Source organism: Protopterus annectens, chromosome 16.part0, assembly GCF_019279795.1.
Source record: "Protopterus annectens isolate FY-2018-M chromosome 16.part0, PAN1.0, whole genome shotgun sequence".
Taxonomy (NCBI): Eukaryota; Metazoa; Chordata; order Ceratodontiformes; family Protopteridae; genus Protopterus; species Protopterus annectens.
Window position 1 is genome coordinate 617,785,870 of NC_056750.1, and position 13,356 is coordinate 617,799,225.

The following is a 13,356-nucleotide window of genomic DNA, read 5'->3' on the forward strand; positions in this document are numbered from 1 at the left end:
CAAAATAGAATGATCAAAACCTTTGTCCCAGATCCTGAACACATATCCCATTCCTTCCGATGTCTCATCCAGCCTATTACTGCCCATTTCATCCATATACATTCCTGGAACAGTCTTCAACAATCAGTGAGTGATTAACCAAAGAATAAGACGCATCATGCCAAACTGATAAAAAGATATACCTGTATGACTGTTGTCCTCAAGTATGTGGTGCATCCAAGCTCACATCACCATCTTTCCATTTCATTCAATTTTTGGCGCAGTTAAGAACTTTTGAAAACTGTCAAGTATTTGCGATGAAGTGTTGAAATGTAGGCTTTGCAATACATTGCAAAGTACAGCTGGCTACACCAAGCAAAGATGATGACCCTGTATGTACAGCATAAGCACATGTCAGACCTTGAACAACAGTCACAGCAGACATACTACATTATGTGACAGTCACTGCTACTCTGTTCTAAAGTTTTGCCCGGTAAGTCACTCAGGCAGTAATGCATGAATAATGCCAGCAGACACAGATCCTAACTAATGCCTTAGCTATGTGAAATTGACAACAAAGCAAAACAGAAGTTACACAGTAAATGGGATTTTAGTAAACGCTCTGCATCCATAAACTCTACAAAAAGAATGGTTCCATTTAGACTCTTGTGTCACTAGTATAAATGGTGTAAATCACAGTACTACATAAAAATAATGAATACTCATTAACATAATCTAATTATTTTTTTAATAAATGCAGTTTTAAAGAACAAAGAGTATGTTAATCTCTTAAATTAGAAATATTCAGCCAAATATACTTCTGGCAAACATTATACTGTTTGTTTTCCTGCACACAAGCCATTCTTCTGACATTCATCCTGTTCCACTTCAACTTGTATGCCTACTTGGGGAACCCTTAGTAAGGCCTCTCTGTAGGGCTGGATTCCTCTTTTTCACCTGTTGACTCATCAATTTCCACTTCTTGATCTTTAGACTCATCAATTTCCACTTCTTGATCTTTAGACTCATCAATTTCCACTTCTTGATCTTTAGACTCATTAATTTCCACGTCTTGATCTTTAGACTCATCAATTTCCACTTCTTGATCTTTAGATTCATCAATTTCCACTTCTTGATCTTTAGACTCATCAATTTCCACTTCCTGATCTTTAGACTCATCAATTTCCACTTCTTGATCTTTAGACTCATCAATTTCCACTTCTTGATCATTAGACCTGTCTAAACTCAAGTCCTCGGCATTCTCAAGTTCTAGTTCAACAGTGCTGTCATCATCCACTCCAACTTGTTCTTGGCTGCAGCTGTTTGACTCCACATCAGTTTCTCCTGCCTCTAAAACCATGGCACTTTCAACTTGATAGTCAGCCCCACCATTACCTGTAGCATTGTAGTTGTCATGTGGTTCAGAGTTCCCAATGTCTGAGTCAGCAGCTACAAGAATCTCTCCTTCTTTCTCATCTTTAACAGGACATTTATCAGTTTCCCTTGCATTCTGACTGCCTTGCTCATGCCCTTCCCCCAAAGAGAACGGCTTATCAGGTAATGCTTCAAATCCATTTCCATTTTCAGACAATTCTGCATATTCATTCTCGTCTGTGTTCTGTTGGTCATCTGCTTTTGAATCGATGCAGTTATCTTCACCTTGGACTAATTCATTATCAGCTGAAGTTTCTTTTGTTCTGGACTGTGATTCCATAGCAGCATAGTTTATCTCCTTTTTATATGTCTGAGTTACAAAAATATAAAAAAAAAAATGTTAAGAGTACAGTACAAGTTAATTGCACTTTTCATTTTAAATAAACATTATGACTTTCATGAACGACCATTCTACGGCTACAAATATACAATTCTACTTTGAATTACTGTGCCATGATTTTTATGCAACTTTGACTAAAGAGCACCATGTGCACCAAACTCCACAATTACTCTACTAACTATTATAAATATCCATAAAGACATACACTAAATAAAGACTCAGATCCACTGAGTCAACCCACATAAACCTGTAAACTCCATGTTTTCTATGAAGGCTGCTGTTCCTTAATCAATGCTTAAGTAGGGTTTTCATCTGCTGGGTACTTTCCTTGGTAATCATTCATTCAAAAAATCTGGTTTTGTTAAATGCTTATGCATTTTGTGTTGGTCCGATTGCCCAGAATTCTGAATTTTATTCATGTTAGATGTCATTTCAACTGCACTTCTGACCTGCTGTTATTTTGTTCTCATAAAAGCCTCTTTGAGAAAACAGTCAACATGGGAAGTGTGAAGGACAGCCATAACATAACATAATAAAGCCAATGATGACCTAGTCTCTGATCATAACAAAATTATGTGTTTGAGACATGGATGCAAAGAAATTTGTCTCTACAGAGAAGCCTGACAGGTGAATCGTAGCAATCATGTTGTGAACACATAATAAAGGGTTATGAGTGGTAACCCAATCAGAATTCTTTGTAGTGCTCCATGTACTATCAGTTACAGAAAAGAAAAAAGTGTAGGAGTATGAAGTATTTTAACTGCTTACAAACAGCTTTTAAAGGCTGCTTTTCATTCTGCTGCTGGTCTTTTCTGGCCAGCACTGTCTGCTGCTAGTGCCCAGTATTAAACCTAATCTTAACAATGCTTTTGTTAAGCACTCCAAGCACAGTCAATACCAAAACCCTGCAGATCTCTACATGCCTCTTTAGCCTTGGTTCGCAAGCTTTGTACCATACAAACAAAATGTGTTTGTACTCAAATGTACTGCATATATTCTGTTATCAGTATTCTTGACTGAAGGTTATTTTCACTGATTAAAATAAACTGTAAAGGCCTGCTTTAATATGTCTGCATTTCTATACTTATGCAAAGTGAACACTGTATTTTTGTACATTTAAAAGAAACCTGATCTAACAGTACTACTAAAGATACAATTTTTTTTTCTTTATGGGAAGTAAAACAAACAAAAAAAAAACATCCAATGCACACAGCAAAGAACATGTTAAAGGTTTAAGGGTGGAACATACAGACAACAGGAAAAGTAATATGAATAATGATGATAATAATAATCCCTGATAGGAATATTTCTAAAGAGAGGTTTTTAGATAGATGAAAGGTAATTTATATGTCACTTATCCAAGATACACCAGAGCACCAAAAGATTTGTCCTACGTTTGTGGTGGCAATAGAGATCTCTGAGGTAGCTCATTCTACATAAGAGGATTATGGGTAAAGGGAGGAAACTGACCACTGGACCCAAAGATTGAAATTGGCTGAAGTCGGATCTGGTATGGATCTGAGGACCCATATGTTGAGGAAAGCATGGAAAAGACAACATTAGATCAGATTCTAAGATATGAATTCCATTTCCACAGTGATGTGCTAAAGTTAATTAACTGAAATTATGGACTAAATGGGAATAACTGCCATTTACATAAGGGGATGCAGTTTGTATTTACTATTAATCGTCCACTCAACCACTTAACTTTTGCACTTTGGTTTTCAGGTTTCAATACTAGGCCACAAGACAGTTTTGCAAAGGTACAATTTCTAATTCACTAGTTTCTAACAGTTGTCTTTTATTTTCACTTTTAGTGCATCCTTTAAGCACAGGCTTATGATGGATAGCTTATCTCCCTGAGACAAAAGAAGGGATGAGTTAAATTTCACTACACCAGCTTTCAAGTAGGAAGTGGCAGAATAGTAACGGCTAGTTTCAGAACTGGATGCTGTGTATGTGAAACACTATAAAACTTAAAAAGTAGCATAGAGCAGCAACGGCTAGCTTCAGGATTAGATGCTGTGTATGTGATACACTACAAAAACTTAAAAAGTAGCACAGAATAGCAACAGACAGCTTCAGGATTAGACACTGTATGTGAAATGCTATAAAACTTAAAATGCAGCACAGAATAGCAATGGCTAGTTTCAGGATTAGCTGCTGTGTATGTGAAACATTATAAACTTAAAAATTAGCATAAAATTAGCATAAAACAGCAACAGCTAGCTTTTTCTCTACATCTAACATCTCTTGTCAAACGGACAAAGTTAGCACCCTTTCATATCTTCCAATTGCACTACTTAAGCCAAATACTTAGCCTTGTGAAAATCATTCCCATCCACTTTTCATTGCAGCACATATTAGTTCTTCTTCCACTAGCCACCTATCAGATATTTCATACATTCCTCTTACCTCAGATTCTCTCCATTTCCAGCAATGTGTAAAAATCACTCGGCAGTCTCTGTCGAATTAAGCAATGATTGACTGGAACTCAAACAAAATGTACAACCCTGGTCTGGTAGGCCCCTCTACACTCAGACTCACTTCATCCCCCCACCTCCAATTTCTACTCACCCCTCTTAGTCTAAATGTATACTTTATCAGCACCTTACCTTCCTCTCAGATTAATCAACTACTTTTATATCACTACCCCAATTTCAATCTCTCAGAATTCTATGATCCAACCTCTTCTGATTCTAGCCCCATACCCAGCACCCCACCTAACACCAAAACCTTACATCCTTCACCTCCTTTAATCTTTCCTCTGTAATCTACCCTTAGTTTCCACAAACACCACCCTGCTTCCTCCCTGCTCAGTAGAAACTGTAACTCTAAAGCAATCAGAACCCCCCTCTGCATACCCCACTCCATTTACTGTTACAGTTGTATGCATTTCAGTCAACACCAAAGGTAGATTTCTCTATTTAAACTCAACTACAAAGACAAGTAGAAATGCTCAAAATACTAAAATGGTACAACATCAGACTGCCAGCAGTTTTTACAGGGCAGCAATCTCCCCACCCCTAAACTTATATATATATAATCACCTATACCATTGCACAAACACAAAGAAGGGAGAAATCTTCCAAAACAAAGGAATCTCTGCCACTGCACACTTAGAAATCACACTGACAGTGACTTTCTATAGATAAATGTGATTGGTGTTCTGTTCCTGTGTCTTGCGATTTGGGAACCTGACAATTGAGGAATTTGACTTTAGCCAACTGCAGATATACCACAAAGGGGTCTATATTATATGCTCGAAGAGACATTTCTTCGAACATATAATCATCGACACATAAGGAGCGAATGCTCTAAAGCGCAAATGGCCATGTCCGCAAATTTTTTCCTAGGGGAAAAATTCACAGGGCCACACATAAAAAACAAACTGCAAAACCCTGATCAAGTGGGTGCCAGACCCCCCTAACTAAATATAACAACTCCAAGATTGCTCTACGTTGGGGAAAAGGGCAATTCCCGATAACCGCCAAATTAATTTTTTCTCAGAGGAAAAAACATTTGCAGACGTGGCCGTTCGCAATTTAGAGCATTCGCTCTTTACATGTCAATAATTATATGCTCAAAGAAAAGTCTCTTCGAGCATATAATATAGACTCACCACAAAGGTATCATCACAGCCAGATCCTTTATTAGTTGCACTTTCTTTGACTCCTGTTATTCAATTAACAGAAACAGGCAAAAGTTTATTTCTGTCTGCGACAATGGAGTAATAATTTCCAAAGATTCAAGCTTTGCTGAAAGAATATTTTTTCCTTTCCTTTCCTGCCTATTTAACCCATTTATTTCCAAGTAATTTTTCCGTAGTTTCTCCCCCCCACCAGAGTTTTCATTATGAGGAGGTGGCAATGTGGATTGTTCTGGAATTTACACCACTTCTTCAGAGTCCACCTCCACACCAGGCTTAAAATGTGTGCACAGTTTTGATTTTTCTTTCTCAGTAAACCTCTAGAGATTTGAATCTCATACTAGGTGCCTTAAAATCATCAGTCACTTATGCATATGCTCTAAACCCAAACAAATAATGTAATGAATATGGAAGTCCTTACAATTCTTTAATAAACATCATCTTGCACAAGTACATCTGCTTCAGGACTTCAGTGGGGAAGGCTACGTAGTCCACTACTGACAGCTTGTAAATAGCCAACTATATAAAAAAATAATCTAGGCCTAGTCATGTGGTGGCCCTGACTGTGCCCCAGAAGACACGTTCAATTGGAGGCACAGTTACTGGAGGTTCTGGGTATGTGAGGATGGGAGATAACATTTGATGCTATAATGCCCATTCTGAAGGGATGCAGATGGCTCAGCTTACTTCTCAGTGACAAATGCAGGAATACTGGTGTATCACCCACAGAAATGAGGTTAGCACGCACAAGCTGCTCAACAGTGGGCCACTTGTCCAGGCAACTCTGCATGCATGGCAGCAAGAATGCACCTCCTGAGAAAGTAGCAATCTTACAATATGCCATTTCTGGGGTAAAACGTCAAGATAATCTGCAAGATATGCTGAATGGTCTGGGCTTCAGCACAAATGTCCACCTACAATGCAGAAGTAATGGGTGGACCAGGCTCACTGGTCTGGGAGCGAATAAGCAAAAGGGGCCTCACCCTGTTCAGTGAAGCCTGACTCTCATTGCCCAATGCAGGAACGAATAACGGGTCAACTGGGTGCAGGAAGGGGAATCCAATGGGCTGATCTTTCATACACCCCCAAAAATTAATATTTCACAAATAAGATGAAAGCAGATATGGTCTACAAAGTCCAAAATAATTTTTCAGTTTTTCAGTATTTTCTGCCTGAAGCTGACACTTTTTTAGATTTCCTAAGGACTTTCATTTCAATTCAATAAGAAAGGAAAGCAGAGTGTTTCATTTTCTAATTTTTAAGGCTGACTTTAATCATTTAAAGTAATAACAGTTTTCAAAGTTACAAAGAGGCTCCAAATAAAACAGGTAATCCAAACAAAAATCTTTAGGGGCTGGTGGTGCTGCGGTAGCGTTGTCGCCTCACAGTAAGACACTGTCTGGTTCGATTCTCAGCTAGAGCGTTTTCTGCGTGGAGACATGCATGAATGGGCGTACCTTCGTTGAAGGTTGTGCGTCAGGCCTGGCAAGCCGGTATGTAAAAAATCAACTGCTAATCATTAGCGGACCGGAGTTCCGCTGTGGTGACCCCTAACCGGGAAAAGCCGAAAGGCACAAACAAACAAACGCTCATTCTCAGATTTAGCCAAAGGGACATCCTGAACAATAAAAAATAGCAAAGGTAAAGTTAGAATAATTGAAAATCTAGTTAGATGAAATAGAGCTTTTGCTGTTGCACATTAAGTTTTACTGAAGCGAGTGGGAGATGTTTATCAGCTGAAGTGGAAAGAAACCTGGTCAGAGCCTGCACACACTCAGCAAACAAGATGAAACTGGTTAGAGCATGCAGCTGGCAAGGTTAACAGCCATGTGCTTACATTTATGTAAGCTGGCAATAGCATGTCCCCTTGCTGAGGTAAACAGAGAAGGCAAGAAGTAATTGCTCTGCTGAATGTGGGGCAGTAAAATATGGCAGATAGGAGAAGAATGCAGATGTTATGATTTACTGGTGCAGTGACTGCTTTCAAAGAAAATTTTAGGAGGTTGCGGAATGGCATGCTGGATAAGATTTGCTGGATGGGAAGGGGCAGAAACCATGTTAAAAAGATGTTAAAAGAGCAGCAGCAACGACACTTTTTGGTGTACTCTTACATCGGATGGTTTAGATGGTGACGGCACTTCCAGGGCACAGGCAAACGGTGTCATGTTTGTCCTTTCCACTCTTCTCTTTCTTCTTTTCTTCATCTTCTTGTTATCCTCCTTCCTGCCCCACTGCAACTCAACCCCACACTTACTGTTTCTTGATACTACCGAGATGCTACACATACACTTCACAGATGTATTTTACACAGACATATGACAACATATTCACATGTAACTTTAATGTAAACAGTGATGTCTGCTTTATGTCTATAATGTTTATGTTCTTTGCCTTATTGGCCTGGACTGCAATGGGTCGTCAAGTCAGTGGGATTACCTGCCTAACAAATAAATAAATAAATTAAACATCTTTTACAAATTTTTGAATATGGATTTTACAAATCTATCTAACCTATGAGGAGGAGAAGAAAGAAAGAATTATGTTGTAAGTTAAAGCAAATGAACTGTCACGATTTTCATTACATGACCATCATAAGTACCAGCCAGGATTAAGTACAGAATTGATTTGTACTACAGATACTTTGAAGGTTATGCACCAATTAGACCACCCATCACTTAATCATCATTCCTGTCTGCAGACTGATGGGAAGGAGATGGTTGATATGATTTAACAACTTTAGTGGGAAAAGCCTGTTGAACAAGCAATGACTTTCTGTAAAGATTAACATGCATAATTCCCAAGAAAAGTGATACTGGGTGGTAAAAAATCCCAGTAGTGCCTGGAAATTTTATTCTTTGCATTTAGTGTGTTAATTAAATCAATAGCTGGACTGCCAAAATAAAATGTTACCTTTCAGCATCCAATTTTGGAGAGTTTTCATCTTTCACTAAGTTCTCCAAACTCATTCCAGCATATTTTACAGTGAAAATTCCTGTCAATGTTGACCTAGACACCACATGCACAGTCACAGAACAGTTCAATGTGTGAAGACACACTGTCTCAGCCATTTTTGTTATTTGATGAATACTTGAGCCTTTTCTTTAAATCTGGCTTTTTAAGATTAGTATGACTCTGTGCCACAAATGTGATTTGGTAAAAGATATGTGAAACATAATCAATATATCCAATAGCTAAAGTACTAAAAACAGAAAACAATTATTTTTTGGAAAAAAAAATGTCAAGAAATCTTCCTTCCATCTTAAACCAGAGTATTCCAATTGATAATGAAGGCTTATATGGAAAGAATAAAAATAAATGTAAAGTTGTGGAATCAGTTTTAAAGTTAAAATACAAATGCAAACTGTCACTTCATACTAATATCAGTTTAAAGTCAAAATACAGATGTGAACTGTGATTTCATACCAATATTTAATATTTGCCCACTGATGTGCTGCTAGCTGATACTTGAGATCTGAGCACACTGTATTAAGTTGCCATAAATATTTAAATGTCTTAAACCCACGCAGCCTCCTGATTACGGACTCTGGAAACTTAATTATCAATAACATCTTCTACTAGGAAAATAAACTTCTGTTGTATGTTAGTTTAAAGATTCATCCACATTACTAACTGCTTCATTCAAAGTTCTGACCTGAGGTGAATCATAAGACAACTGTGAAAAGGTATGTTTAAGATCTGACAGTACAAACTGAAGACAGTACTGTTAAATACATATACACACACATATATCTATATATATATATATCTATCTCTCTCTCTCTCTATATATATATATATATATATATATTATATATATAATCTATATATATATATATATATATATATATATATATATAAATAAATATATATTTTATATATATTCATTTTCTTAGAATGCTTGGGACCTATACTGATCTTGACAAAGGTTTGTACTGACTTATCCTAAATTCTGATCTGTGCTGATTCCCAAAAGGAACACCCATTGGTTCCCGCCTGTTGTTCTGCAGTAGCAGATACTCCTTTATCAATAATTTAAAACATAAATAAATAAAATAACTGGCATATCTGAAACAGGGTTGATGACACTTAAGTGTCATTAAAGTAATAGCCTTCACACCTTGGGAAAAGTACAGTTTTGTACCTACCATAAATGTAGATGTTCGAGTGTTTACCCTGCTGCAGTCATCACACTTGGGTTATCCTGTCGTCAGGCCGTCCCGCAGTCGGCCGGAATTCCAAAGTCTTTGTCCGGCATAGGTTGCTGTCACTTCTTCCCTGACGTCAGTGCACCAGGGGTATATATATTGCATCCGACACCATTTTCTTCAGTTTTTCTTGCCCCAGATGTCAGGTGCCCCCAAAAAGGTGGCCAGTAATTAGTACCAAATTAAGCAATTTTGCACAAACACAAAATCCCTCCAGCTATAAGTAAATACATCAGGAAGGCATTGTAGAGATTTAGCCAGTTAGATCAGAGGGGATGGAGTTAGGGTAACCTGGACTGCAGCAGGGTGAACACTCGAACATCTACATTTATGGTAGGTACAAAACTGTACTATGTTCATCGTGTTACCCTGCTGCAGTCATCACACTTGGGTAGAATCCCAAAGCTAAGGATGGGTGGAGGAGTCATAGAGGGTTAGAGGAGGCTAGAAGGCCCTGCAGAACTGCAGTGGCGAAGCCAGCTCTAGTCTTAGAGTAAAGTGGTAAGTGATAGTGTTTGGTAAAGGTGTGTACTGAACTCCAAGTTGCAGCTTCCAAAATCTCCTTGGTTGGAACCCCCCTAAGGAAGGCTGTAGATGTGGCTGTTGCCCTGGTAGAGTGGGGCCTAATGGTAGCAGGAACTGGTTTTCCATGATGGGTATAGCAAAAACGAATGCAATGTCCTATCCATTTGGAAATGGTTTGTTTTGATATAGCCTTCCCTTGTGAAGCTGTAGCATAGGATACAAAGAGCTGGTCAGATTTTCTGAAAACCTTAGTTTTATCCAAGTAGTAATGAAGTTGCCTGTGAATGTCCAAGGAATGCAGGAGTCTTTCTCCTTTGTTCTGTGGATTTAGGAAGAAGGTGGGTAAGTGGATGGTTTGATTTAAAGCCACACTGGAAACCACCTTAGGCATGAAGGAAGGATTAGTTCGTAGAGAAACTCTGTCTTGATGGAAAATGAGGAAAGGTTCCACTGCCATTAGTGCCTGCAGCTCTGAGACTCTTCTAGCTGAAGTTATTGCTAGCAGCACGGCAGTTTTCCATGATAGAAACTGTAGATCTGCAGAGAAAGCTGGTTCAAAGGGAGGTAGCATAAGTTTTTCCAGAACAAAATTGAGGTCCCATGTTGGTGTAGGTGCTCTCCTGGGGGGGCCTAATGTTTTTTGTCCCTCTGAGGAACTGCCTTAGAAGTGGATGTGAAAATAAGGGTGGATCAGTGTTGTAGTGAGCTGAAATAGCTGATGCATGGATTTTAATGGAAGAAAAAGAAAGTCGTTTGTGCAACATCTCAGTTAAATACTGTAGAATCTGAGGCATGAGAGGATGAAGTGTGTTTTGGCCTTTAACTTGGTTCCAGGCGCAAAACCTTTTCCATTTGTCCGAGTAGGCCTTCTTGGTGCTGGGCCTCCTAGCTTCCAGAATAACATCCATAACTGCCTGGGAAAGAGGAGCTGGCTGGATGTTTAGGTGATTTGCCATGCAGCCAGATTTAAGGTTTTGAGTTGGCTGTGAAGAATCTGATTGTTTTTCTGTGTGAGAAAATGGGCAATTTGTGGTAAAATCCAAGGTGGGCCCTGAGCCATATTCCTCAATAGTGGGTACCAGAGCTGGCGTGGCCAGTCTGGGGCTATGAGTATCAGTCATGGTCTCTCCTTTCTGACTTTCAGAAGCACGTTTGTGAGGAGAGGCAATGGAGGGAAGGCATATACTGTCAGGTTTTTCCAAATGAATGAGAGTGCGTCCACTTTCCAAGCTTGATGGTGAAGTGTCCTTGTACAAAATTTTGTTAGCTGATAGTTTTGAGGACTGGCAAACCGGTCTATGTCTGGAAGGCCCCAGTTTTGAGTTATCATTGCAAATACTTGTGGATCCAGTTTCCACTCATGGGGATCCATGATGTTTCTGCTGAGGTTGTCTGCCAATGTGTTCTTTTTTCCTGGCAGGAATTGAGCTTGTAACTGAACTTGGTAAGCCAGAGCTGTGTTCCACAAGGTCATTGCTTGCCTGCATAGAGGGTAGGAGTGTGTACCCCCTTATTTGTTTATGTACCACATTACTGTGGTGTTGTCCGTCCTTATTGTGAGTTGTCCTGGGTGTAATCAATTCTTGAAAGCTGTCAGAGCATTCTGTACAGCTAGCATCTCTTTTTGATTGATGTGCAGATTCCTTTGATCTGCAGTCCATACGCCTTGAACGCACTGTCCTGCCAAGTGTGCCCCCCAGGCGTAGTCCGATGCATCTTTTGTCATAGTTTGCCTGACTGGGGGCAAGGTGAAAGGCTGACCCTTGTTGAGGTGACATGCCTGAGACCACCATAGAAACTCCTGCTGTAGGCAGGGAATAAGAGATATCATTGTGTCCAAGCTGTGGCTGTGTTGAGACCATACGCTTTTTAGGTACCACTGTAATTTCCTCATATGCAGCTTTGCAAATGGTACTAGTAGTATGCAAGATGCCATGAAGCCCAAGGCCTGCAGAATTTTTCTTGCAGGTAGTTGGGTCTTTGTTGCCACTGTTTTGAAATATTGAGTCAGTTGTAGTTGTTTGTCTGGCGTCAGATAAGCCTTCTGAGCCGTTGTATTCAAGCTGGCACCCAGGAATGTCATATTTTGTGAGGGTACTAGTTTTGATTTCTTTTCGTTTACTGTGTACCCCAGGCAACTTAGAAGATGTTTTACAAAAGCCAGATGTTGTAAGAGAATGTCCTTGCTTTCTGCTTGGATGAGGCAGTCGTCCAGGTATGGGTATATTTGAATTCCTCTTTGTCTGCAGTATGCAATTACTGGTGCCAGGCATTTTGTGAAGACCCTGAGTGCAGTAGATAAGCCAAAGGGCAGTGCAGAGAATTGGTAATGGGTTGAACCTGCAATGAAATGGAGGTATCTTCTGCAACTTTGTCTGATGGGGACATGCAGGTATGCCTCCTTGAGGTCCAACGTTACTAGCCATGCTTTCTTGCCCAACATGGGAAGAAGCTGCTGTAGTGTTAGCATCTTGAATTTTGGTACTTGTAAGAAGGTGTTTACAATTGAAAGGTCCAGAATTGGTCTCCAGGCATTGTCCTTTCTCGGGACTAGAAAGAGTCTTGAGTAAAATCCTTGGCCTTGCTCTCGTGTAGGTACCAGTTGAATGGCTCTCATGTCCATGAGAGCTGTAATTTGCTTTTGTGCCTCTGCCCATTGATTTTGTGGCAGGTTTGGCATTCCTCTTTTCATTGGCAAGGTGTGAAAATGGAATCTGTATCCTCGTGAAATTATGTCTAGGACCCATTTGTCCTTTGTGACAATGTGCCAGTTGTCTGAAAAAAGTGCGAGTTTTCCTCCCAAGGGGGCTGCCAAGAGAGTGTTGCTTGGCCAGATGAGGTGCAAGTCATTGAGTTTGCCTTCTGGTAGTTTGGGACCTGTCTTCTCCTCCCTTCTGTGTTGCAGTGCCCCACTGTCGAGGTTTGTATTGGGCTTGTGGTTGTCCTCTGCCTGGTGGACGTCTGTATTTACCCCTCTGTGGTCTGTCAGTAGCTGGAAAGGACCAATTTTTTGTTGGCCAATTTCTGCTGAAGCGAGGGGGGCTGTACCTGTAGAAAATCTTTGACTGTCTGCATAGATTTTTCCTTATCCTCCATTTTCTTTAAGACTTGTTCTGCTTTAACTCCAAAAAGAACACCCTGCTGTAAGGGAGCATCTAGAAGCTTTGCTTTAACATGATCAGGCAGAGTTTGTTCCTTTAACCAAGCATGCCTACGTATAACAG

General features: G+C 39.7%; 1 protein-coding gene across 7 annotated transcripts in view; it reads right to left on the reverse strand.

Annotated features, from left to right (window-relative positions):
* Positions 1-710: 710 nt before the first annotated feature.
* CIZ1 (CDKN1A interacting zinc finger protein 1) overlaps positions 711-13,356 on the reverse strand; it is a 2,016,138-nt gene continuing 2,003,492 nt past the window's right edge. For all 7 annotated transcript variants that reach the window (XM_044058876.1, XM_044058878.1, XM_044058879.1 and 4 more), the window contains one exon: positions 711-1,723. In XM_044058876.1, coding sequence (XP_043914811.1) covers positions 896-1,723 — 828 coding nt within the window. In that variant the 3' untranslated portion in view covers positions 711-895. The remainder of the gene's footprint in view (positions 1,724-13,356) is intronic.